At 37.8% G+C, this 27,670-nt stretch overlaps 1 protein-coding gene across 3 annotated transcripts; it reads left to right on the top strand.

Moving 5' to 3' along the window:
- On the top strand, window positions 1-26,196 carry drd4-rs (dopamine receptor D4 related sequence). 3 transcript variants are annotated; one of them, XM_079623065.1, is made up of 7 exons: window positions 1-413; window positions 16,707-16,780; window positions 17,014-17,177; window positions 17,522-17,796; window positions 20,430-20,542; window positions 22,097-22,800; window positions 24,495-26,196. In XM_079623065.1, exons 4-7 carry the CDS (start codon window positions 17,560-17,562, stop codon window positions 24,695-24,697), a joined length of 1,257 nt encoding a protein of 418 aa, XP_079479191.1. In that variant the 5' UTR covers window positions 1-413; window positions 16,707-16,780; window positions 17,014-17,177; window positions 17,522-17,559; the 3' UTR covers window positions 24,698-26,196. The 3 variants fall into 3 exon arrangements, with proteins under 3 accessions (XP_079479191.1, XP_079479190.1, XP_079479189.1); XM_079623064.1 differs by having other exon boundaries at window positions 16,707-17,177; XM_079623063.1 differs by lacking the exons at window positions 1-413; window positions 16,707-16,780 and adding an exon at window positions 4,553-5,088.
- The last annotated feature ends 1,474 nt before the right edge of the window (window positions 26,197-27,670 follow it).

Genomic DNA, 27,670 nt, shown 5'->3' with positions numbered 1-27,670 from the left:
CGGCACAGTATTAAGAATCAAGTGTATGTCAACTTTTGAATTTGCTTTTTATTTTCTGTCTTGTGTACTGTATGTCAACATATTTTATGTAAAATGTATTATTCAGGACATAACTAAATAAAAGACAGCATGCATTTTGTATGATCCCTCTTATTTTGTCAGATCCTGCAAGGTGTATGTAAACTTTTGAGCACGGCACACACTCGAACTCTGTTACTGGTATTTCTCATCACACAACATAGTTAAGCAACAACTAAACTGTGACCCTGAAAACAACATTATGGCACACATTATTGTCTCTTTCAGATGTATAACTAAAGGGAAAGGATCATTAAGGTACAAGCAGCTTCACACTCGCTCTTCTTCACACGTACCGAAATGGCAACAGCGTCAAAACCTTTGCCACATTTGAGGTACGGGAAGAAAACTCAATTAATTTTTCACGAAAGAAGAGGGTGGAAGGAGAGAGAGAGAGAGAGAGAGAGAGAAAGATGAGAGAGGTTTGATAAAAGTAGCTAGGAGGTGTGTGCAGATTGACTTCTTTCAGCTTTTTAGAGATCAAGAATGAGTCAAATGCTACAGAAAGGAGGAAAAAAAAGAAACAGCTTTATGTGTATATTCTTTTTATTTTATTGTCAGTTATTTATTATTTTTTAATTACAAATGAGTATGTAATATCAATAAATAAAGAAGAAAAATAATTTAAGTAATTTTGGGGGACATACAGTAGATGTGTTTCAAACGAAGACAAAAACCCTTGAAAAAACAATGAAATTCCTTACATGAAATCCTCAAGTAGTTTGGAATAATCATATATATATATATGATTATTCCAAACTACTTGAGGGAGTAGTTATATATAAAAAAGCCATTTGTATTATACATTTTTTGAAAATGTTGAAGCCAACATGGCCATTGTCATTTCCTTTTCTCTTACTTTATTCTTTATATTGATGCTTTGGTAATGTAAAGGTAATATAAAAGAAAGACTATACAAAATAAAGATGTTACAATATGTTGTGCATGTTATGACAGAGATCAGACATCACACATCGGACACCTCTGTGCTGAGTGAAATCACAGTATAACACAAACAGGAATATGTTTTGAAATTGTGTTTCCTAGATCATAACAAACTCTCTCCCTTCCTCTGCTACAGCTTGAGCTCAGTTTGTATCTCTCGAACAGTTGTTAACCAGGGAGGAGTGATTATCTAATCAGTGTAATTAGTGTGTAATTAAAGTTTGAAGATTTGCACAAGTTGTTTGTTGCAGTGGCTTAACTGAACTTGGGATGCTGTCTCAAAGAAACATATCACGCATTCTCTGCCCGTGCATTCAAATATATAGTCCGATCGATTAAAGACGACAGGAGGAATATTTAATGCTCACAAGACATGGTGTTTTAGCTGACTGTAATTAAGCCGTAATAAGGGGGAAAAAAGACACTCAGTCCCCGAATATCTCTAAAAAGTTGTCTTTAAAAAGGTTATTAACACTTTACTATAAGGTTTAAGTTAAATTGGTTAACATAACAATGAATAACATCTAAAGCATCTATTAATTGTATCTGATGCTAATTTCAACATTCACTAATACATAATAAAACAATTTTTGTATCTGTTAATATTTAAATTGATTGTAAAAAACATTTTTATTTATTAAATATGTGTATTATAAATATACAAATTATATGTATTATTAAATATAATTACATTTTTAACACACACACACACACACACACACACACACACACACACACACACACACACACACACACACACACACACACACACACACACACACACACACACACACACACACACACACACACACACACACACACACACACGCTAACAATGTTAATACAAATGTAAAAAATTATACAAAATGTAATGCTACATATATGTAATGTAATAATACAAAAATATAAATTATATTTAATTAATAATACATAAAAAAATAAAAATAAATGCTTCACAAACAAAACAAACAACCAAAATCTTGTTCATGGACCTGAGCTAACATGAACGAATAATAAGGTTGTATATTTATTAACTAAATTTAACAAAGACTAATACATATTGTAACAAACGTATTGCTCATTGTTAGTTAATGCATTGAGCAATGTTAACTGATAGAACCTTATTGTAAAGTGTTAACAAAGTTTTATTTGACCAGAATCCCAATTTCTGTAGTTTTTTTTTTTTCATATTCATATTTTTTCCCTTTTACTTCTCCTTTCTATTATGCATGTAGGAAGTTCTACAGTGTTTTTTTTATATTCAGCTCTCTGCTGCTGTGTAAACATAACCGGCATCACACTCATTCAGCCTTTCCAGAAAAAAAGCTTGACCTTAGCTTATAGGTAAGATTGACTGGTCAAAGTGCTGCCCTTTTTATATTTGGGGTCTCGTGCAGCTCATATTTGATAGGATTCCTGTGCTTTATCAGCAGGCAGCAAATGTTCAGCAATCCATGCTTTCATTATCTGTGTTTAAAGAGGTTTAGAGAAGTTGTTCTGATTCCTGCGTCCAAAAACACACACATGCGCAAAGTGGTCCTCACATGCGCAACCTGCAGGGTCTTTCACATTGGCGGCAATTTGTGTGGCCAAAGGGGCCGGAAGTCATTTGAGGCAACAATAAGCCACTGTTTAATACAAAGTTGAATAGCTTAATGCAGTGCTCTGAAAGTAACACCGTCCAAGGGCAACAGCAGTGAGCAAAGTTCCAGAGGCAGTCAAAATGCTGATGAAAAATCAAAAGAAGAGGCTCATTACCCAGTCAATTCAATAACTCCTTTCATGTTCACATACAAGCCACAAATCATGCCTGAATGGATCAAACTTTTGAAAATGGATGGACTAATTACAGAGTAAACAATCCCCCCACTGAGATATTACCACTTTCAGTCATTTCAGAAAAAATGTACTTGACATGACTTGAAACGTGAAATGATCTGTAAGCGAGTCATTTTTCGGCGAGCTCTCAGCTCTTTCAAATTAAAGCTGCACCTCTGTGCCTGCAATCATTTTGACGCGTGCAGTGTTTACAGAGGATTTGTTGACTAATGGTCTGAAGAGGAGGTGACTAGCCGAAAAACAGTTAGAAGCAACAAATAAACTACATTTATTAAAGATGCTGCCAATATAGAAATATATAAAATGTTTTAAAATTCATAAATTATAAGACTTTGATTTTAATTAATAGAATCTTACAAAAATATACAAAAATTAGGGAACATTATTCAGGAAATGGTATAAACATCAAATCAAACAAGAAATGTATCTTTAAGCACTACTGTTCAAAAGTTTGGGGTCAGTAAGATTTATATTAAAAATAATAATATTCTACAAGGACACAATAAATTGATCAAAAGTGACAGTGAAAAATGAAACATTTATAATGTTACCAAAACATTTTTTTTTTTAAATGGCTGTTTTTAACTTTCTATCAAAGAATCCTGAAAAAAAGTACGCAAACATATAAAGCTGCCCAACTGGTTTCAACATTGAGAACAAGACAGAAAAAGGTCTGGATGAAGTCATGTTATGTTTCCGTTACCTGTCAGCTCGCTTTCTGATTGGGTATCGTTTCTTTCCACGTGACAATCTACAGAGTGCGTGCGCGTTTGTCCTCTGGGTTCCCTCTACACAACAGGATTTCTGACATTTACGATGTTGGATATTTATGATTTGAGATTGGTGCGGCCCCGATGTTATTCCGAGCAGATTCAATCACTCGTAACACCTCACACACCACAGGAAAATCTGATGAGATTATCCGTAGAACCATCAAGATAATCGTGACTTTAGGATTGTCGGAAGGGGAGAATTGGGCCCACAATCGGGCCGATTATCTTGTAGTGTGTGGGTGCCTTAAGATATTTTGTTGGCAAAGATAAAGCTTGTGGGCTGAGTCTGGGCAGGTATTACCCTGACAAATGCATTTGTTGGAAGGCAATGGGTTCACCACCCACCCATCTGGTTTGTCATATCCATATATCTTACACAACATCCCACCCCACACGCATACATTTTCATCGGTCCCTTAAAATATCCACTCAAGGGTAAATAAGCACAATTGTGTTTGCATTACGGGTCATACGCCAAGCTCAGGAACGTTTACTGGTCTAAAAGCTCAAACAGATCTATAAAAGCAGCCAAAAAGGGTCACGGCAGGGCCGGCCGCCAGAACCAAAGCAAACAAAACCTAATTGGTTGTTATCAGATAGATAATGCAACTGAACACTGGAGTCAAAGAAGCCATCCCTGCCTCTTCCCTTTGAGCATATTTACCAGCGAGACATGAAGGACATCACGTTTAGTACCCTCTGTCCTGGGCTCAAATTGAGCAGTTTTGCGTGTCAGAACCAGACGCTCGTACTGGGTCAGTGATTGGTCAACAGCTGTTCTGAGACGCACATCACAGAGAGGGAGTTCAAATTATTCATCTGTCAACCAATCACAGCCACAGGTGCACCACGACCAATTAAACGTTGAGAGAGAGAGAGAGGGAGAGAGACAGACAGAAAGCACGAGACTGAGTGATGAAAAACTGAAGAAAAAGAAAGCGAGAGAGACAGGTGTAAAGAGGACCGATGAGAAAAAGAAGAAAAGATACACACAAATAGACCAAGAAAGGAGTCACAAGGTAAGGGGGAAGAGAGAGAGAGAGGTGAGAAAGAGAGAGGGAGTAACTGATAGAGAAGCTGAAAGCATGTGGCGCACAGACAGAAGAGCAGAGAGAGTGAGAGCGCTCTCTCACCACGTCTCCGCAGACAGCAGCTAATGAACTAAGAGAGCGAGAGACGGCACGTATAAAACTAGCGGATACGCTACCTGAGGAAACTTTCTGACACATAAGAGACTGTCAGAAAAGATCACTGGGTTGCACACAGGAAGAGAAAAGAAGCTCAGCTGGAAGTCGTGCTTGTCTCATGGAGAAAAACGTAAAAGCTGAGACAATGGGAGACTGAGAGGGACACTCTTTTGACCTCTGATGCGCTCACACCTTTGGGACGGCAGAGGACGTTTAATGGATTTCTGACATTTCCCTGTGAGTTTGCTGTTCATTTTGAGTTTCAGGTAAGAACATTTGTCTCTTTCAGAACTGTGAAGTTTTTCTATTTACCTGAATGCTAGACTCAACCGTAATAACCTAAAGTGAGGAAAACATGACAAGATAAATGGTGGTCTGTTCGTGTTAGATTTTACATCTTCGTTTTGGGTGAACCAGAAACATTTGCCTTTTAAATTATGCAAATGACAAACAAAATTCATGAATATGAATGAACGAAGACTTATCTGCACAGAATTTAGACAGGGCTCAAGGTGTATCACAAAGCTTTTCTGCTTGAGTGAATTCTCCCTTTTTTTTCTGCATATGATCACAATTACAAATGAGACTAGTAGACATGACCTGAAGCAAACACTGGAAAAGTGACAACCAAATTATGATGAAATCCTCAGACTGCTCCAAGCTGCTATTTTGTTCATTTTTTTATTAATAATAACTAATATATATATATAAAGCATAAATTACATACACTAAAATAATTTACTGTGACACATTCAGAGGTTAACATGTGAAAAAAGACAAAATGGACAGTGTTTAAATTTAAGACACATTTCAAACAAATTAAAGACAACAACAACCTAAACAAAACATCTAAAGTGGAGAGAGACAATAATTACATGGATTAAAAAATAAAAAAATTACAGGTGTTTATTGAGAAAAGTAATTGAAACTAAAGCTACTATAAAAGGCAACCCATCAGTACATAAAAAAACTGAAACTGGATTCTGGTGAAAGATTTGTATTTATTTTATGTCCAACTGTATTCATAATAAATCAGAATATAGTGATAATTTTTGAGTAGTGACTCCTGGTCCCCGTTGCCCTTTCACTAAATCTAAATCTCCACCGAGATCATTCCAACACAATCTCAGGGCAATTTGCAAGTATTTTATATTTTGATGAATTGGTGGCTAATTTGTAGGAATGTTCTACCTGCACCCTGCTGATGGTAAGGTTTAAAGGTTGACCTTCATGCTGCTTGCTTTTCTTTTCTAAAAATCATACGTTTTTGTACGAATCACATTGTACAAATTCATACAAATTTGCCAACTCGTGAAATACTTGTTGGCTCATGAGATTGGGTTGGGTCACTCACACTATACACGCACTCAAATGAAGTACATATTGCACACAATGCTCTGATATGAGCATCAGTTTTTAGAAACCATAGCAACTAACACACACACACACACACACACACACACACACACACACACACACACACACACACACACACACACACACACAGAGTGCCCTACCGTGGGTCCGGTGCCAGATCAATCTTTCCCCTCCGCCCCCCACCGCTGTCACGCTGTTGTTGCTGTGCACACAGCTGGTCAGAAAGACACATTAGGTTGTCGCTTCCTCTAGTGACAGACATTCAGTGAAGCGGGTCCAACGGCATCATGCTGTGTTCTGCTGGATCCAGACAGGTGGCTGTAATGCAGTCCGGGCTGTTTAGCACCTGTTGCTCAGTACGTACGAACAGCCTTCAAAGAAGCGCTCTGACAACATGTCAGCATTCACACAACTCTCACGCCTCCGCTCGGCATCTGCAGAACATTGATCAAGTCTATTGCACTTGCCCAAACATTCATCCAATGACCCCCATCAGCCCCTTAAAGGAAACCTGTGGCTTTTAATTGCATCTATGGTCTTGTAATGCCACCGCCCTGAGATGTTATGGTTCTCTACATGATTGGTAAGAAACACAGGCAATTAAATTCTTTATGGCGATCTGGCACTAAAATCCATAGGTTGGTTGCTATGGTACTGCGGACCGCAAGTGGGCGGACTTTTTATTTATTGCCCAACCTGGTCCCATAGCAGCCTCTTCCTCCCATTGTTCAGTGTAATATACACAATTATGCTACATGTCTGAAGAATCTCTTGAGAGGTGCAGGAAGTAGATCAGTGTGCTATTTCAGGCCCTTGGTGATGACTGTCAAACACCTCTCAGCACTGAGAGTTGAGAATAGATTATAGCATTATGGAGGAATTGCATTGGTTGCATTCAGTATGTAAAATAAAACACACATGAAACTTGCGGAGAGACTGAGGTCAGGATTAGAATGATTATTTGACTGATTTTTCTAAGAACATTGCGGTTCTGGAAAAACACTGCTGTCCAATACACAAACTGGATTCTTGACGATTGGTTTTGGGGAACTCTCTTTGAAATTGTAGCTTGCTAATAAACTCATAGTAGTTAAGCTACATTTAAAGGGATACGTCAACCTTTAGCAATAAGCTTTGTATCAGTAGAAAACCTGTAGTATTTTCAAATGACCGTGCTTCCCTCCCTCATGTCCCCCTGAGACGAGAGATTTATGTATTTTTTTGTCTGGAAAAAATCCTCCGATGACGCAAAAATTGTTTTGGCCAGAGTCTAGAGGAGACTACAGCCAGTAGAAGGCGCTAGTTCTGCATGTTTTCAACCCGCCCATAGAGGTTCATTCTGAACCTCACTCACAGAATGTACAAATAGTGTCAGCCATCTTTTATTGGAAGCTCTTTTTCCCGGACATGTCCGGCCGTCGAGATCGTCCAAAATGTCCGGGATTCTGCTTTTGCTTTCTACAGTTGCTATTCATTGTTTACATGTAGGCTACATCTTTTGTTTCAGTCTATCTGAATTCATTCCAAGTGGTGAATCTGAATGTAGTGTTTACATGAACGATAAACAAGTGATCGGTTGATGTGCGTTTTAGCATTGCTAAGAAAAATCCCGCTCCTCCCTGAGAGATAGCCTACGAGACCGGTGCGTCTCACAGGTGCCGCTCATCAGTAATCACGCCACCGGCCTTGCGTCGTTCTCCCGAGGCCCTCAGCCTTGTCCTGCTCGCCACAGTAAACATAATGAGTGATGACTGTAGAACGCTAAAGGTGAATCCCGGACATTTTGGGCCAATTCCGGACAATCCCGGGCAGACTTGTCACGGAGACTCACGATAAAACTGCATCTTTTAAGTTTCGAGTCAACTAGTAGCCTAGCCTTGTTGTTTAACTGCGCTCTACCGGTAGGCATGGCTTGGGAGTGGCCTCGTAGGGCAGCGAAGCAAGTGCATTCTGGGAGTTGTTGTCTTTCATCCACATGAGACAAAAATACATTTTCTGGCTTTTCTCAGTCTAGAAGGCTCCAAATTCAAAAATAATTTCACATTTCTACTACATCAATGACCCATTTTAAATACACATTCATCTTTCCAAAGGTGAAGTATCCCTTTAAGTAAATTAAGATGGCTGCATGTTTTTATAAATAGAAATATACAGTAACTTGTACCCAGTGATGTAATTTATGATTTAATAAAATCTGTATTTTTGAATAATTCAAAATTAATTTGAAAGAATGAATGACTAAATCTCAATTAGTGTAAGACTATCAAACTTGAACAGATAAATATACAAAGAGTTGTATCATTTTGGAATCTGTTGATTCAATAGAATGAGTCAGACTTCCCAGTTCTACAGAGAGAGGATCACTTAGGATACACTGATTCACTATAATGAATTCCAGTGCTATATATGACAGAGAGAGAATCAAATACAATTCATTTGGAATAAATCAGATTCACTACAATGAATCAGACCGTTCTACATGAGAGAGAAAGAGAGAGATGATCATTTAGGATTCACTAGAATGAATCAGAATCATTATTATGAATCATATTCACTAGAATGAATCAGTCGTTATCAGCATAGTTCAACGATTTGGTGTTTCCCGAAACCATCGTTCCAACAAACTTCGCAAACAGCATCGCAAACTTGTGTGGTTGGAACGACAGCTCTCGGGCTGTGGTTAGAAGCATAGTTGCTAGTTTACATGAGATGTAGACTGAATAAATCCTTATCTTTAGCAAAATAAGCAAGCTGACATTCAGTACAACCCGTGTTATTTATTTAGAATACATACAAATGTAATATACGTCTTTTAGTTTGTCAAGATATTTAAAGCAGCGTTTTGAAGACTGCGCATGTGCGAACGTGCTCTACTATGTAAGAACCAGCCAAATATTGCGTCTCAAAATAACTGAGAAAAATTAGAAATGGTCTTCAGATGCCATGTCTGTAACTTATATGACAAAATCTAGCGTTAATTCGATCTCAAAAAGATGAATTAAAATAAGTTATTAGTCCACCACGTGCGAGACGTCATAAACCAACGTAGTTGAACGATACTTTGCAAAATACGGTTTCGGGAAACAGTCGTGACTAGCTAGTTGATTTTTCCAACGATGCAATTTTGCTGGCCATAAACTGAAAAAGTGCCCGTCCGGTGTGCGATATCTCGAGTTGTCTTAGACGCGACGTGGCGCTGCGCTTCTCGTCCGGTGTGCGACCCCCTAATCTTGTCGAGGTTTCCATTGGGAAGCTTCTTAAAAATAAAATTTCCCTGAAGTAAACCCGGCGGCTTCATAGCTGCATCCATGTTAGCACGTCACGTTTGATGTGGTACTTTCACAGTAGGCATTACACACAGGTTCGAAGACTCGTTCTCGCCCCCTACAGTGCAATTCGGCTAGGCATACACCCGTGCTAAAATATCAAGGTGAAAGTCATCATAGCTTGCGTAGTATAGGCCCAGCTCCCAACCCAACTTTGAGAATAGATTAACGGCGATATTTTTTTTATCGCCCGATAAGAGTCTCACGTTAACGCAGCACGTTAACGCCGATAACGGCCCACCACTAATATATATATATATATATATATATAATGTGTAGAATGTGTGTGTGAGAGAGAAAAAAGATTTATGAATCATTTATGATTCACTACAATCAGATTCACTCAAATGAATCAGACTTTCCAATATTTTAGAGAGTGAACCACATAGATGAGCAAGTTTGATTCCTCAGTTTACACAAATCATCAAATTAGTACAGGCATGCGTGTGTGAGTTTAAACTGGGGATCTTGCCTGGGTGCTTCTTCTGAACTTACTTGGAGATAAAACAGAGCTGAATCTAAATCCTGGTTAAAAGGGCAACCCACATTGTTGGATGCCAGGTCTGTAAATCCATTGAGAAGCTGAGATCAAGCAGGAAAAGGTCAATCATATCTTGTACTTATATAAGCCACTTGGCTCCGTCTGGCACAAAGCCGACGGGGACGTAAATACCTGGCGCTGGGAAACATTGAAGCTGGGGTATTTCGATAGTAATCTGATGGAGAAGAGAGTCTGATGTGAGTGTTTGAGTGTGATAGAGATAAGTTCACTCATTGAAGAGCCATCCAGGCAGATGATCCCTAGATCACAGCAGGGGCCGCTCTCATGGAGTAAAGCAAGGTCGTGACGAAAAAGGGGAAAGAGAGAAAAAGATAAAAACCAGATGGGTTAAAGAAACAGAAGGAATTCATCAATATGATGATCCACTTCATTTTTTACTATGCTGTCTATGTTCAAAGACTTCCATTTATACTGTATGAGAAAAAACACAAGCTTGATATTCAATTCAATTCACCATTATTTGTGTAGCGCTTTTTACAATACACATAATTTCAAAGCAGCTTTAAAGAAAATGCATGTGTCTACAATACAACTTGGAGTGATCTGCTATCAATTTTTATACAACATAGGCAACATTCCCCCCAACCCTCCCAAAAACAATCCAATAATTGACTTTTTATAAGCTATTAAAATAGTATCTTATCAAATGAATTAGTAAAAGCCACTCCAGAGCCCTCTGTTCCTCAGACTGATTCCAGCCCATATTATATCTAATCTCCTTCTGCCATCGGAATAATTATTTCTCTTTAAAATGGCTTTGTCCCATAATTTCTATTTTTTTTTTCTTTTTCCTCCATCTCAGACCTTCTAATTGACAGTCCGAGGGCGGCGTTTAATAGAGTGTGACCTCACATTAATCGCAGCTGTGCTGGGTCCACCGAACCGTTGAGTTTATTCACAGCTCTAATGATATTTCACCATGTGGGTGCCAAAATGTCCCTAACTGGTATATATATAGGAGATCTGTTAACTTTTGTAAAAAGGTTCACAAAATAAAGCGTCAGTTATCCGTAATGCCACACCCTTCACACAGACAGCACAGCAAAACCAATTTTCAATTGTTCAGAATTGTTTGACTGTGTATTGAATGCTAATTGGCCGAACGAGAGAGTGACGATTGTGAGAGGGACTCTAGATAAGCCGGCAGTTGATCTAAAAGACTTAAAATCAATAAACAAGATCTCACAGCAGGGCAATTGTCACGAGGCACATACTGTATGGTGGATGAAGTACATTTGACAGTTTTTGTTCATATATGTCAGCTTGAAACGAATTGAAGCTGAAATCTTATCAGGATCTGTCTTAGGATGACGCCATTTTACAAAGTGAATGCCCATCGACAGCTTCCGTCGATTACATCAGAAGCATGTTTAATTAACCCATGACATTTCACAGTGATTAGCTCATTATTGGCTTAATGCAGAGACCGCTCAAATTCCCAGCTGTATACACCGTATACATGTAAGATATGTCAATTGGTTATAAGCCATGGACACATATCGTTTTGTGGGAAATAAAGTACCAGTGTTAGCACAACTGAGAAAAAATAAATAAATCCATGTAAGAAGAAAGACGTCCAGGATTTTATGCGCTACCCACTAATGCTAATGCGGCTATATGTATATATATTTTTTATCAATTGTTAAAGCTACCATTTCAATGGCCTCAGTGCTAGAATTAGGCTGGTAAGCATGGCCTAGTTATCCCTAGCTGGCATGCCATATCTACAGTACACCATTAAAGTGTGGTCACATTAGCCACATTTTAGATACAATTTTGAGGACAAAAATGTTCATTGTCAATAGCAATGCATGAGGCACAGAAGTAATTTTCAAACCAAGCGGCTTGCTGTTGTTTAATATGACAAATCCACAAGACCATCTTGAACACAAGCAAAATCTGTGTGGGAAAATGTTTCGCCTTTGCGTATGTGGGTTCCTATTGAAATAACTGTATTTCGTAGAGCAACGGTAAATGTGTCTGTACATTTATGGGGTATAATAACTTTATTGGGATATAATTTTCTAGTGGATCCTGATTGATGTGTCAAATGCAATTTATGGATCAGTTAAATGTCTAAAGCCAAAAAGTACCATTGAGATTAATGCTAATGCTAACAGATAGCCTAAATTTCACCAAATGTTATAGATCCCTTTGCTCAAAGCTACCTGTAATAAACTAAAAAAGTACTAAATTCTAATTATTTTGATTTGAAGTAAATGCAGATTATTATTATTCGTAATCTATGCACACAGACTCGTTGTGTTTTCATGTTTCATGCGGATTTATCAGAGATATAATGATTTTTATACTATTCAAACTGTATATTCTGTCCCCTAACCCGAAACCTACCCATCACGGAAAACTTTCAAAATTTTTACATTTTAAAAAAACATGACTTAGTATGATTAATAAGCTGTTTTCCTCATGGGGACATTGTGTAGGGTTTACCAGGACACACACACACGCACACAGTTAAAAAAACTGTAGCCATTTGCTACCTTGTGACCGGATCCTCTTGTTTTCACACTTTCCCACATATTTTTCACACAAAAAACACATACTTTAATACGCGACCCCTTCCCTTAACTCAGATCATTGTCTCTCCTCCCTCTGGAGCTTTTATTGTCGCGGTGAATATCTCCACATTTATCTCTCCTCTTGCTCCCTCAATGTTTTCCTGTAGAGCCTCATGGCTATAAATCTTCAAAAAGACATCCAGCCACACAAAGGAAATGCCACAGGCCATCACCTGATCTGCCGCCTCTCAAGACGTCTCATGAATCAAACCATTTAAGGGTGAAAAACACTTTCTGTCAAGATTTTTCCTGAACCGTGACATAAAAAGATGACCAGCTCAAATAGAGAGGCATTGACAGGCGAGATGCCTCAGGTACACTGTCTTTGTCTTTTTTCTCTCTTCTGCAATTTAAAAAGAATTAAATCAATAAAAGACAATTTACAAACCTTCAATAATAAGGCAGCACTTATACTATGCAAACATTATTATTGGACTGAATGATCACAATGACAGCACAAAAGTTTTTGAACACCTACGAAAAGACTGGTGCTCTCTGATTAGCTTAGAAAAAATAACTATAATAAAGAGAGAGGAAAGGCAGTAATTACCTTGATCACTCTTCATTGTTCCCGTTGGAGGAATGTAGCAGCTCTGAAATTCCTTGTCTATAATTAAAACCGGCTGCCATCGCTGGCGAAGGAACCTTCTTGGAGGTGAGGACAATATCTCAATGCTAAAAGACGCTTTTAATTGAGCATTACTGAGAAAGGGAAACCAGTAATGGTTCGGAAGTCCAAAACAATTGTAAGAGAGAAATTAATGCAACACACAGCCATAAATACACATTTCCCTAACAGAAAACATTATATATATCGTTTGGTTTTTTTAAACAAAGGAGGACGTCCTTTGAATATCCAAAAATGTCATGTTAACAGGGTTGTACTGTACGCAAAGTGTGGGACAGAGCTAAATCTTACCATTTTGATTTATAAAAATAAGTTAATTCATTTATATAATCTACTTTCTATAATGAATGAAATGTCAATATTCTGTAGGATACAGCAATTGTATATTTTTGAAACATGGTCGTTTTCATACTAGCATTATGTAACATCTTAAACACAGAGTTTGCCATTCCAATGCTGTCATTGGAAATAGAACTGTACGGTTACACTTTATTTTAAGGTGTATTGTTACAGTGTAATTATACTCAGTAATATTCATTAACAACTTGTACTTACTCTAGGGTTAAGGTAGGATTAGGATTTGGTTAAGGGTTAGTTGCATGTAATTTTGCATAATTTACTGTTATTATTACTATGGTAAGTGCATGTAACAAGGACACTGTAAAATAAAGTGTTACAAAATGTACATTGTAATTTTTTTTGCTGCCTTAAATTTTTAAGTACAGTCAACTTGGATGTCATTGTCATTCATTGTCATTCATTGTGATTCATTGAGTTGAATCTAAAATAAAGAAAATGCTTTACTTATTTGGATGAGTTAAAGCAAATAAAAAAACAACATATGTTGTCATAACTTGTTGATCATATCATTTTTTACATTGTACTGTGCTCTTGGAAAGTGCAGAACACAAAAACGTTCTCAGAAGGTCAGAGAATGTGAAGCCTCCAAATGGCGCTTCTGCGAAAGAGACTAATTCTTAAATCATTCCACCTGTAATGAAACGACCTTTCTGCATGAACTTAATCCCAATAAAGTGTCTCATATTGGCCTCATATGTGGAAAATCAAACAGTTCATGCTTAAAGGTGGAACGTAATGAGATGCAACCTTCCGAGTCCTTCTGCTCTAGGGCGGACGTCAATGTGACATTGGCATTTTCAACTTTCTAATGAAATTATTTTAGGTCTCCTCTGGCAACTAGACAGATGGAAGCTATTTGTGCTTTGACGGCTCTCGGGGAGAGACGTTCTGGGACAGGGATGAGATGGCTGTTGCTGGTTTTGTTATCCGTGTGCCTTGTCTGAAACGTTCCGGTCCGAAAGACTTACACCAGGGTGTGTTAGTGACTTTTTCTTCTTTCCCCTGCTGTTCCCTTTACCCAGGGGTGTCACAGGATGACATTTACAGGCAGAACGCAAGGTACGAGAGACATGGGGATAGATTACCAGATTGACAACTGCCAGTGGCACGCTGTGTTTGTTTACCTTTGTACTCTGGGAGATTAAAGAGTCACCACACAGTGCTTTTTAGATTTCTATTACCTGCACAATACGGGCTACATGATCCATGCAGTGAGAAAACTGTGTGGCGCATGGACACTACCTGAACAGCATATGAATCTGACACTTCTACAAATCAACTGAATGTTAAAGCAAAACTTACTTTCAAATCATAAATGTGAATTTGAATTGAATTTGGCCACAAATGTAGTAGTCACGCATGTTCACTCAGAAAAATTGGTACAAAAGCTGTCACTGGGACGGTACACTTAAAAAGGTTCTAATATGTACAATTTAGGTACTGATATGCATACTTTTGGTACCAATACAAGTATGTACATTTGAGGTACTAAAATTATGCACTCTTTACAAATGTGTACCTTTTGAAAGTGACAGCTTTTGTAACTTTTTTTTTTGGAGAGTGTTGAATACAGTGACGGGAAGAGGAATTTATTTAAAATTCTAAATCAAAATTCAAAAAGTTCAAAATTCAACACAATCACACAAAACTCACGTGACAAATCATAAATAATCACAAAAATAATTCTGATTAATAATCATTCATTGATGTGTAGAATTAAATGAAATTCAATTACACAATGTTATGGAATCTTGTTTTGCTCGCCATTGAGTCAAAGATGCAATTCTGAGAAATAAAGTCAGAATTGTGAGATATATACTCTCAATTGTGACTATTTCTTAGAATTGCGTCTTTATTTCTCACAATTGTGACTTAATTCATAAGAATTGCGACTATTTCTCAGAAGTCTGACTTTATTTCTCAGAATTCTGACTTTATTTCTCAGAATTGCAACTTTATTTCTCAGAATTCTGACTTTATTTCTCAGAATTGCAACTTTATTTCTCATAATTGCAACTTTGTTTCTCATAATTGTGACTTTATTTCTCATAATTGTGACTTTATTTATCAGAATTGTGACTTTATTATTCAGAATTCTGACTTCATTTCTCAGAATTGCAACGTTACATAACATAAACTTGTGACTGAAAGCAATGAAGTCTGAATTATGAGATATAAACACAATTTTAAGGAAAGAAGAAAAAAAAAATCTGAATTGTGAGATAAAAAGCCCACTTTTTTATTATTCCGTGGCGGAAACAAGCAACCAGTGTAGTGTCCACCAAATTGTTTTCAGAAAACTTAAACTAAAAAACAAATTAATATCGACAATTATTGATCTGGGGTAAATTAAAGCATCTTCCACCATTTCCCATAAAATTCAATTGTATTAAATATAAAATATATATTAACTACCTGGTGGCATTTCAAAAATGTTTCATTAATATCATCTAATATTTCTATAAATACCTCACACGTATTAATGCGGATAATAAATGTAATCATTTTAAAAACATAATTTAAAATTAGAATTACAAATTGGAATTAGAGATTAAATTGGAATTTAAAAGGCTTTCTCAATTTAGTCCGCACACAACCCCGCTAACTATTGCACAAATAGACCTCTATGAGAAGAAGCAAGAAATGATAACATCGACCTGAGAGGAGACTTCCCTAATTGAACATTTCCATTAGTTACCAAAGGGTGATGTGAACTGGAACGGTTTGATTGGGTTTTTATTTATGTACATGCTCACAAGTGCCTCCCGTCTTTATTGTGGTACACACACACACACACTGGAGGTTGTCATAGCAACCTTCACCTGTTGTTGCGAGAGGGGAGAATTTCAAACAGTCCGTTATCACAGAAGCAGAGCATCCTCTGATCCCATACTCCAACGTGTCTAACAGGGAATAAAGAAACCCAGAAAAATAACATAACGACAGGCAATTCCATGAAAAGTCTTTTTTTTTTTACTTTATTTAAATTGACCCAAAAATTTTATTAATGCTATACTATATGCCTTTGCATCTCTTTAAATACTACTTCCAGAAAGCCACAGCTGATATAATCAGCTATTAAACCTGCAGTTATACGGACCAGACCAGAAAGCGAGATACTGTGAGGTACGATAACAACTCCAGATCAGTTTCGGCACATTTTAGCTTGTGCGTGAAACCCCACAACCTTGTGACAGCAAAATGTGAAGTCTTCACAGATTTTCGGTAATTTAAGGGTGTTAAACTCCATCTTGCGTTCTTGATTATCACATCTACGTCATGTGCATTGCTGATGATGCCTATATAAAGCATAAAAGAAAATTCAATTATCACTTTTCCTCTCCTTCAACTCTTATTAGATCAGATCGCATGAATGAAGTGTTAACTCTTTCAACATGGCCGCTGTGTACCTTGACGGAGAGAATCGACACTTCCAGAATGTGATTATAACCGTCTCAGACGCCAGACGTGTCGACATACTCTACAATCCCCAACAGACCTGTCTGTTCGTGACAGTTTCAAGGTAAGAACTTTGCCTAGAATGAAAGCGAACTAGGCGAAGCAAACATCAGAATAAATTTACACCATAAAATTACAATACTGTGTTTGCAAAAAGATGACAAATGGAGAGGGAGTGTGTTACTGTCGAAAAATAAGAAGACGTATGACAGCATCTCCAAGCACTCTGCATATAAATGACTGTGAAATGAGGCCGCTTGTTCATATTTACGGCTTCATCTTGTCATAATTCCTCTCCTCGTAACATATGGGCGAGAACGCAAACACGTATTAGCATACATTACACACACAAAATCCCATTCATCTGGACAAACAGACCCCCGCTGTGTCAATCTTTCCCTCTTACAGATGTTGAATCCGGGTTGGCAGCTGAACTTCGGGGCACCATGGCCAATGTGACGCCCAGTATAGACCCAGCGGTGCCCCATGAGGGGTACAACTACTTCGCGTTGATATGCGGCGTGCCTCTCATCCTCATCATCATCTTGGGGAACATCCTAGTGTGCCTCAGTGTGTTCACTGAGCGCTCCCTCAAAACCGCAACTAACTACTTCATCGTCAGTCTGGCCGTGGCCGACCTCCTGCTGGCCGTGCTGGTCCTCCCGCTCTACGTCTACTCTGAGGTGAGTGCCGATGACAGACGGTAGACGGTCTAAATCCCTCCTCTATATCTCAGACTACTGATTTACTGATGCTTTTATCCATGTGAACCTCACTACACTTATTAAGCCTGGATCAATTGGGGTTAAGTGTCTCGCTCAAGGCAAATTGGGTGTTATGGAGTGTATAGTCCCCCCAATCATCTGTCCTTTTTTTTAATCAATATTGAAAAGATTTCAGTAGAAGACGCTGGTACATTAAACATTGAGCGCTACTGGGTTTCTGAGAACTTTCTGAGTCAATCGGGTGATGCTGAACTTGTAATGATTGCTCGGTGAAGTGTCACTAGTGGACAAGCGGAAGGTTTAAGCTGAATACGAATTAAATCAATAAATGAGTCACTCAAATATCTACATTGTACCAAACAACCAGATGACTTCTCTAACGTAATTGAAACTGAAAACAAGCTGTTGAACTTGGGGACGTGAGCTCAGCAATGTTCAACTGAAGACTACGGCTCCGGCGATGGTTCACAGATCATCTGTTGTAGTAGCGGCCTTTGCTTTGTTTCACTTGAAACGGGCCTCGCAACAGAAGGGGCCCCACCCCCCGTCATCACGCAGCGCACACACCAGGGGTGGAAATTAACTAGGGCTTGGGCCAAAAGTGCAACCAAAATTAATAAAAATGCAGATATGGTGCAAAAAAAAGTCCTCGTTTTTCATATTTATAAGCAATATCACACTAGCCAAAGTGCTGTTTTCCCGAATATCAGCATATTTTTTATATGGCTAAGTTTGCAAATGTAATATTGATTTTATACAACAAATTCAGTAAACAGCAAGTGTATTGGCTATTAGGTGACTTACATTTTTTACACAATATTGTCTGTTTTCCCTCTATTTTGTCAACGAAAATAGTTGCAAACAGTAGAGCCGTTGCGCGTCTCCGAGCAACACAGTTTCAGTTTCGTTACTGAATGAATCTGCGTTTTTGAACAAATCGTTCTAATGAATGACTCGACGACTCACACAGGCTGAATCCGAAATCACCCCCTAAACCCTCAACCCCTATTCCCTACATTAGTGTCCACTAATACAGTTCACTTGAAGAACTGAATGAAAACGAGGGAGCGAATTCGTACGGAGTTTGAGTGTACATTGGCTGTCGCTGTTGCGGTGCAATGTGGGATTGGATGAGTGCACTCAATAACGTCCACTATGGTCAGACACCACTACAAATGGATGTCCCCTTGAATAATGCACTAGGGTATAGGAATGCGATTTCGGATTGAGCCTCAATCACTTCTGCTTTGTCCCTGAATGAATCAGCCGTTTTGAGCCAATCGTTTGACTGAATGATTCCATGACTTCAATGGCCTCCGACTGTTTCTTTGAAACGGGCTTCCGAATCACAAAGGCCGCTTCTGATATGTTGTTAGGTTTGAACTTTCTGATGATCAGTCTAGATCTTTAAAATCAGTGTGAAACAGTGTGCATCCTGTTTTACTTACTTAATTCATTGAGGAAAATAATGTATGCCATCATTTTGGCTTGATTTTATGCACCTGGAAATGGACTCAGTGACAGGTTGGCATGAGGTTAAAAATATGATGACTTGATGACCTCAAAAGAAAAGTAATTTAAAAGGCAATTATTCAAGTTATTCAATTTTTATATATTTTTTTCCTTTTGAATAATTAGTGCATCGATGAAATGTTCACAATAACCCAAGGAACATTTATTAAGAAGTACAGGGTCAGTTTTCTTTTCACGCTTGCTGACTTTATGCCATACGGTGTACATTTTGTACTTCAGGAAAAGATTTTGAACGTCTGAATTGCTGCCCTTGAAGTTTGTGTGTCTGTGGAGTGAATATTGATGCAGTGAGTGATTTCCCTCAGAGACTTCTTCTCTTTATTGTACGGTTAGTGAGTGAATCAACAACGGATTTGGATAATGCTTTGAATGAATTCAAACTTGAATGGCAGTCAATCAAGACCATAGAGTGAAAAACACCTGCCATCTTCTTCCATATGATCCCTAAAGACTAGCTAATGTGACCTTGAATCTGACTCTATAGCCCATTCAAAATTGTTGCCATGTTTTAAAACAATCTTGAATATTATAAGATTCATATTTTTATATTTAGTATTACAATTACAATTTCGGGTGAGTATTGGTATTTATGTTGTGCATATATTTATTTATTTATTTTTTATTTTTTTATTGTATCATTATTTATAATAAACAGACAGAACTGTAAATGTGAATTAGCCAAAGGCTACTTTTAATAGTCCCTGAACAGAATGTTATAGAGTCACTCTAAAAATAAAATCTAAAATTGAAATTACAAAATTTTTAAAACGGTGTTATAAAAATGCACGAAATAAAGAGAAAACTATGAATGTTCTTTAATATCCAACTGTATTTTGTGCTAATACTTAAAATAAATAAATAAATAAATAATAATATTTAAAACTAATTCAAGAAAATCACGTTTTAATTGAAAATGTATTATTTTCCATTTACCATGCATGCCGTTGACGCCCCTGACAGGTATGGATGAGTGTGTGTGACCTATTGTCTTACACTGTCTCTCTTCTCTGTCTGTCTGTGTGTGTGTGTGTGTGTGTGTGTGTGTGGCTGTGTTTTAGTTCCTGGGAGGCATTTGGACCCTGAGTATGTACATCTGTGATGCCCTAATGACTATGGACGTGATGCTCTGCACTGCTTCCATTTTGAATCTATGTGCAATTAGTGTGGACAGGTGAGAGACGCAGCCCACATACACTCACACACCTGCTCACGACTGCTTTCTAGTAAAAATAGCACAATCTTAGACTCGAACTTGCTTGAAATGAGACCCAGTCCCCCGGCAGCATTACAAATGCATTGGCAGCATGTACGCAAGCTGCAGAAAGAATAAAAAATATATAGAATGAACAGGGTAAAAAATTATTTACAGTGTGTTCTGTTGGAATTGTATTTGTATCTTTCTACATGTTACTTTTGTGGAAGCCCATTTCATCCATATAAAAAAGTTATGCTTTGACATTAAAAGTTGGAATTATGAGACAAAATATGAAATAAAAAGTCATAAATGTGGCATAAAAAGTTATAATTATGACATGAAAAATTTGGACAAAAATAATTATGACAAAAAGTAAAAATGTAAATGTGTGATACTAATTATGACAAAAGTTCCATAGTTATGACTTTATATCAGTTATAACTTGCAAAACTTCAACCTTTTATCTCTTAGTATCTCATAATTGTGACTTTTTATGTCACAATTGCAATTTACCAAAGCATGATTACTTTCTTATGTGGCGGAAATACCCACAAAATCGCATAAAAGATTTTAACAAAAGAATAGTTTGCGCATTCAGATTATCTACTCATCTCTTGCGGTGGTCCCTAATCTTTCAGATGAATTTGTAATGATTTTTTTAACATTCAGCAGGTCTGTTCTGTGCCTCTGTGAGCGCTCACACACTGAATCTTAACTCGGTGGTTATGTGTGTTTGGGTGTCCAGGGATGCTAATGAAAGCACTGAATTTCAAATGAATTTCATTACTTACACAGCGCATCAAGCATCACTGCTTCACATTAACAATATGAAACAACTTCAAGAGGTCCCAGACCAAGGCAAAACAGGGTCACTCCGTCTTTGACGCATAGGCTTCGAAAACAAAAGCGAGCTCGTCTCTGAAGATGAAAACAAAGGTTTGGGTCGAAAGGATGTAGATGACTGAAAAGATGAATCAGACTTATGAGGTCTCATGCAATTTAAAATGATTGCGCTAGAATCTTCCACTGTCTCAGCGGGTTTTTGTGATTAACGAAGACGAACAAAAAACATGCTTTATGGAGCTGTCAATCATGATTTTACGCATAAAAATAAGCTTTTAGAAGCAAGCTAAAGTAACTGCGGTAAAAGCATACATATACCGGTAGGAAAATAATGTCTGATTGAATGTCTTCTCAATCTCAACTGACATTGTGTGCAATAAAAATGCCAAAACCAAGGGGATAGTCCAGCCAAAAATGAAACTACTGGTTTTATTCATTCAATGAACGTCAATGGGGACCAAAACAACGCTGGATATTATTCAACACTGAAGCATTATTCAAAATATCGTTTTCTGAACCTTCATCTTATCAATGAGTAAAGCCTGAAGCATTCTTTCCATTTCCGTGTTACGCATGACTTAATTTTCGTCATCAGCACAGTCCTGATGTCAACAATACATGCGCAAGAGATTTGAGTGTTTAAATAGTATATCCGGGCCTTAAACCTTCTCTACATCTCTATTGCAGGTACATTGCAGTGGTGGTCCCTCTGAAGTACAACAGGAACCAGTTTAGTGTTCGTCAGTTGGTCTTGATCACAGCCACCTGGGTGCTTTCCTTTGGAGTAGCCAGTCCTGTCATATTCGGCTTGAACCAGGTTCCCAACAGGAACCCTCAAGTGTGTAAGCTGGAGGACAACCAGTTTGTGGTCTACTCCTCCATCTGCTCCTTCTTCGTCCCCTGCCCTGTCATGCTCCTCTTGTACTACTGGATGTTCAGGGGACTAAAGCGATGGAGCTCTGGCCGTAGTCGCTCGCACCTCCGCCGGCCGCCCAGAGGGCGCAGGAGCCTGTCTTTACGTCTGGGAGCAGCTCTACAGAAGGAGAAGGGACGGGCGAGGGAGAAGGTGGTGTACCTCATGCCTGCAGGTCTCAGTCCGACATCTCTCACCGCCACCCCGACTACTCCTGTCTCCTCAGCCAGTCCGGTTACAATTACCACGGACGAGCTGGCAGAAGGTCAGATGCCGGCAGCTGAGAGTGACCCCATGACCACTCAGATGGACAGCGTTTCAGACGCAGAGAACCCTGAGCGGGCAACGGAGGATGATAGCGGCCGGGAGAACGGTGTGGGGAAGAACCATCGGTCTCATGCGGGACGCCGCCACAGCAAGAGCAACAGGGTGAGCGGACGGGAGCGGAAGGCAATGAAGGTGCTGCCCGTGGTTGTGGGTGAGTATCAATTCAGATCAAACTTTTGTAAACAACTTCTCCACAATAGACCAAAGAGATCATAATCTAAATATATATATCTTTTATATATTATGAATAATATAAATAAAAAATGCTGGGTTGTTTTAACCCAAATCTGGGTTAAATATGGACGAACCCAACCGTTGGGTTAACATTGTAAAAAAATGTAACCCAACGGCTGGGTTTGTCCATATTTGACCCAAATTTGGGTTGAAACAGCCCAGCATTTTTTAGAGTGTATAATATATATTAACTAAAGCTTACTGTACATATAATAAAAAATATATTTAAGTGTAATTTTAATTCTCAAAATAGAATTGCTCAAGTTTTGTAACAGGTTTGTATACTTCACTAGATCTTTCATGATTTTTTATTTATTTGTCTCATGCACAATGGTACTGTATAGTCCAGCTTTCAAATAAACACAACAAACTAAAATCATTTTATGCAGCTTAATAAATAATTATAATATACTGTTTAAAAATTTAAGTTATATATTATTTAATATAAATAAATTATCGTTACAGATAAAGTGCAAATAAATAGTAAAAAAAACAAAAAAGTAATATAAATAACGAAATCTGTATAAATAATCGTCTCTAAAATCTTTTTTATTGACCAAGGATATTTTGCTTAGGTGTTATTTCACCCTAAATTATAATAATATAAATTCTGTAATCATTTGCTCACCATTTACTGTTGTCCTACACCCAAAAAATATCATTTTAGCATATTTTGGAATTGTCCTTGTGTTTGTAATCATTTTGGGGGCATCATGGACATTCTCCTAAACATCTCCACTTGTGTTCTACAAGTTCACATGATTTGAAATTAGACAGTGTCAATTATGACATATATTTAATTTTTTATAGTGAATTATCCCTTTAAGACACCTTTAGACAGGGGTGTCCAAACTCGGTCCTGGAGGGCTGCTATCAAGCTCCAACTTGCCTCAACACACCTGCCTGGACATTTTGGCCACGTGAGAGCGTGATTAACTGGTGCAGGTGTGTTTAATTGGGGTTGGAGCTGAACTTTGCAGGACGGTGGCCCTCCAGGAGCAGGATTAGGGTGCCTTTAGGGAACTCCAGCTTCCAAAACAAATGCTGGTGAGCTGGTCTTTTCAAACACTCAAAGTCATGCTTGCCATGATCTGAGCTTTTTGAAACCAAAACTATGCAGGTATACATCAATGAACACAGTGTGTGTTTGAATGTTCATTTATGTGAAAAATAAAGTCATGAATAAATGCATGAGCAGAAACGAAACCCATGGGGTGGTCGAGTGTGATGAGAACACTGCTAGAATGGCAAGCTCGGCAATGTATAAAAAGTTTCTATGGCTTAATGTGACACCTGCTGCTCTTGGATTATTAACATGACAAACAGACGTACTGTAAAATATAAAATATATAAGGCTGTTTCCAAGGCAATGAAAGCAGTGTGAAAGCAGTTTCTGATTGTGACCATATGTTCACCATTGTTGTTCTCCTCACAACTTATACAGACTGAAAACGTGGTGTTAGATCAGCTTGCAGCAATGCAGTAGTATAAATGAAAAAAAAAAAACACACACCAAGATGCCCAAAGAGAACAAAACGGACCTGTTCAACCATGTACCAATGTTAGAATATACATAAACTCCCAATTTCTAACTGATCTCCTCCTCCCCAGGTGTTTTTCTGGCCTGCTGGACTCCTTTCTTTGTGGTCCATGTGACTAAGGCGCTGTGCGAGTCATGTGACATTGGGCCAACGCTGATCAGCGTGGTCACATGGCTTGGTTATGTGAACAGTGCCGTCAACCCCATCATCTACACTGCCTTCAACGTGGAGTTCAGGAACGTCTTTCAAAAATTGCTCTTCTGTCGCTCCTGAGATTCATGATGACATTAAATCACTCAAACAATGATGATTAAAAAAAAACACCAGGATGATCTGAGGACAAGCGAATGAATGCTCAAAGGAAATTGAACATAACGATGGATTACCGAAAGGAACGAATGTACTATTGGAATGTACCTGGAACGAGGAAAACTTCTGATGCCTTATAACCGAACATTTTTGTTCTTGCAAAATGATTGCTTGAACACTACAGTAGATAACAGAATACTGTTGATTTCATAGCCCAGAGGCATAAAATATGTGAAAACGTCCACATTGAAGATAGCAGTCGTCTGTGTTTAAGTGATTGGTATCTGTGTTGATTTGATTCTTTTTAAATGGATTTTCTTATGGGTTTTTTTTTCTAAGGTTTTGTTTGTTTTGAATATATATGCAGATTGGACAGGCAGCTTTTTTCATAATTTAAGAGAAAGTTGACACATTCAAATGTGTTTGCAAGCTATGTTTGGAATGACATACTAGCATACTGCATACTGAGCAGTGTATTGCCTATTCTTAAAAATCGAATGCATTATGGAACACTTTATTCTGATGATCCCCTACTTACAGTCAATAGAATGTTCAACGTGGACCATCAAAATAAAGTGTTGCCACTTATTTATTTTTTTAAGTTGCATTCTACATTGTTGACTTTGACACATAGTTTACAAGTACAATTCAGTTATCATCTCGTATACGGTTACTCTGCACATATATTTCAAGTACATGTTAATGTATTCTAAGCACACAGTATGCATATTATGTAATACTACTATACTATAAACTAGAAATATGTTGTCTACTAGAAGTATGGTAGTATGCTCATGCTATTCTGAACACAGCCCTTGTCTCTTAAAAGTGCACATGGTGAGATTGTTGATTACGAATGTTTAAGCCCTGTAAAACCATGCAAACATTGCAAGGGAAAGAGTGCCCTGGTAATCAGAAATCTCATTTTCTCACGTAAATCACCTTTAAACTCTGTTAGGTAGAACAAATGACGTTAAGGAGTTAATCATATGGCTTCATACAAAGAGGAAAATGTGCCAGTTGTTGGGGGTGTATATATACATTTGCCAAAATCAGTGGATGCATTTCTTTACCTTAGTGCTCACGGCCTGCCAATTTAGTTTTGTTGCAAGTGTGATTCACAAAATGTGTGTACATGTGCGCCGCAGTGTCTGATAATAAAACTGCATAGCATGGGGGGATTGTGGGTATTATCTGCGGTGGATTATTGTAAATGTGCTTCACAGAATCAGTGTAAAGAGACTTGTGGATTGAGTATTGCTGTTGTTGTACAGGATCATCAGTGCATCTGTCACATTGTATGTGTATTCCTGCTTATATTGTACAAATACTATTGATATATACTGTATAAAAGTTTGGGGTCAGTAAGATTTTCTTTTTTTTTAAATTAAATGAATACTTTTATTCAGCAAGGACATTAAATGGATCAAAAGTGATAGTACAGTCATTTATAAAGTTACAAAATAATTATATTTATTAATAAATATTATTAATTATATTTATATCAATCATCAATTTTCATCAAAGAATCCTGAGGAAAAATGATTTGAAAAGCATATTAGACTGGATATTAGGATCATGTGACAATGAAGACTGGAGTAATGATGCTGAAAAAATTTGCCATCTCAGGAATAAATTACATTTTACAATATACTAATATATGAAGCACTTTTAAAAATTGCTGCAAAATGCTGTTTTTATTTTTTAATCAGTATATATATATATGTATAATAATAATAAATGGGAATTTCATAAGGCAGGAATTTAAGTTGCAATCACAGACCAAGTGAGAATATTTTTTGAGAATATCTCAATATCAAAGTGAGAATATCTGTCTTATATTACAGATTTTTTTTTTCTGCTGTGTTCCCATAAGTCTACAATCCATGGAAACAGCCCTACTGCATGTTAACGATAACGATAACAATCACGGGATGACATTCTGAAAAGCCCTCCATAATTTTCACGCCCTTTTGAGCTGAACACTGATTCATATCTGTGAATCATAAATAGGCTCGAGACACCATGTATCCTGTGATGTACGAATCAGTGCCCCAAGGAGCTACAGGTGGTGAACTATATCTGTAATCATCAAATAAATAGCTCCTCAAAATAAAAATTCGTCATTATTTAATCCCCCTGATGTCGTTCCAAACCCATATGGCATACAATGTCAGTTCATAGAGACCAGGGGCCCCAAAAAAACACAAAATGATGATTTTAAGGATGAGTAAATGATTACAGAACTTTCATTTTGGATGAACTGTTCCTTTAGTGGTATCGTTTGTCAGCAGGAATGAATATGACACCATCCACAAACAGATATACCATCAAATCATACAATTCCCCGCTCTAACCCTTCATTAGACAGTCTCTTTCCCATATAAACACAGCTGTCAAAGCCCAAATGAGAACACAACAAAAAGTGACAGAGGAAATGAGAGCAATTTGTGTTTTATATAGCGTCACTTGACAGGAAATTCAGACTAAGAAGTCTTCATAACCTTGGGCTGTGAAGAAGGATGTTCTGAAAAGATCTCCAGCTGAGTTCCTCATGATATAAACGTTCAGCTGGTATTCATTGTTTTAGATGCGTACAGATAAAATCCCGCGGTGGGAATAAGCCCCATGCTGGTCTGTTTAACCAGGGCGGATGACTCTTCCATGCTTCATGCGGAAAGTGGGTGTCCACACTCTCAGCGGCACACAGAAATAGATTAAAAGGATTGTGTAAGCGCCGTGTAGATCCAGAAGTAACCACGGAAACAAGGCACAGCGAGGTGGAGCAGAGGCCATCCTGAAGGGCAGGTCGGGAGACTTAGTGCCTGCCGTGCCCGAATTAAATATAAATAATTTGTTAAAGAGAATTGGTTAATGAGCTCGAACTTTTCAAGTGATGGTAATTTAACAGAACTGTGCTGGATTATGGGCATTATG

This window comes from Phoxinus phoxinus (genome assembly GCF_949152265.1).
Source record: "Phoxinus phoxinus genome assembly, chromosome: 9".
Taxonomy (NCBI): Eukaryota; Metazoa; Chordata; class Actinopteri; order Cypriniformes; family Leuciscidae; genus Phoxinus; species Phoxinus phoxinus.
Note: the sequence above shows the minus strand (reverse complement) of the source record. Positions and strands in the feature narration are given on the sequence as shown.

Excerpts from the sequence above, each read along its gene's own strand:
- drd4-rs (XM_079623065.1), top strand. The coding sequence starts at position 17,560 with ATGGCCAATGTGACGCCCAGTATAGACCCAGCGGTGCCCCATGAGGGG. Across the intron at positions 17,797-20,429 it reads CGCTCTACGTCTACTCTGAG|TTCCTGGGAGGCATTTGGAC; the intron begins GTGAGTGCCGAT and ends GCTGTGTTTTAG. Across the intron at positions 20,543-22,096 it reads TGTGCAATTAGTGTGGACAG|GTACATTGCAGTGGTGGTCC; the intron begins GTGAGAGACGCA and ends TCTCTATTGCAG.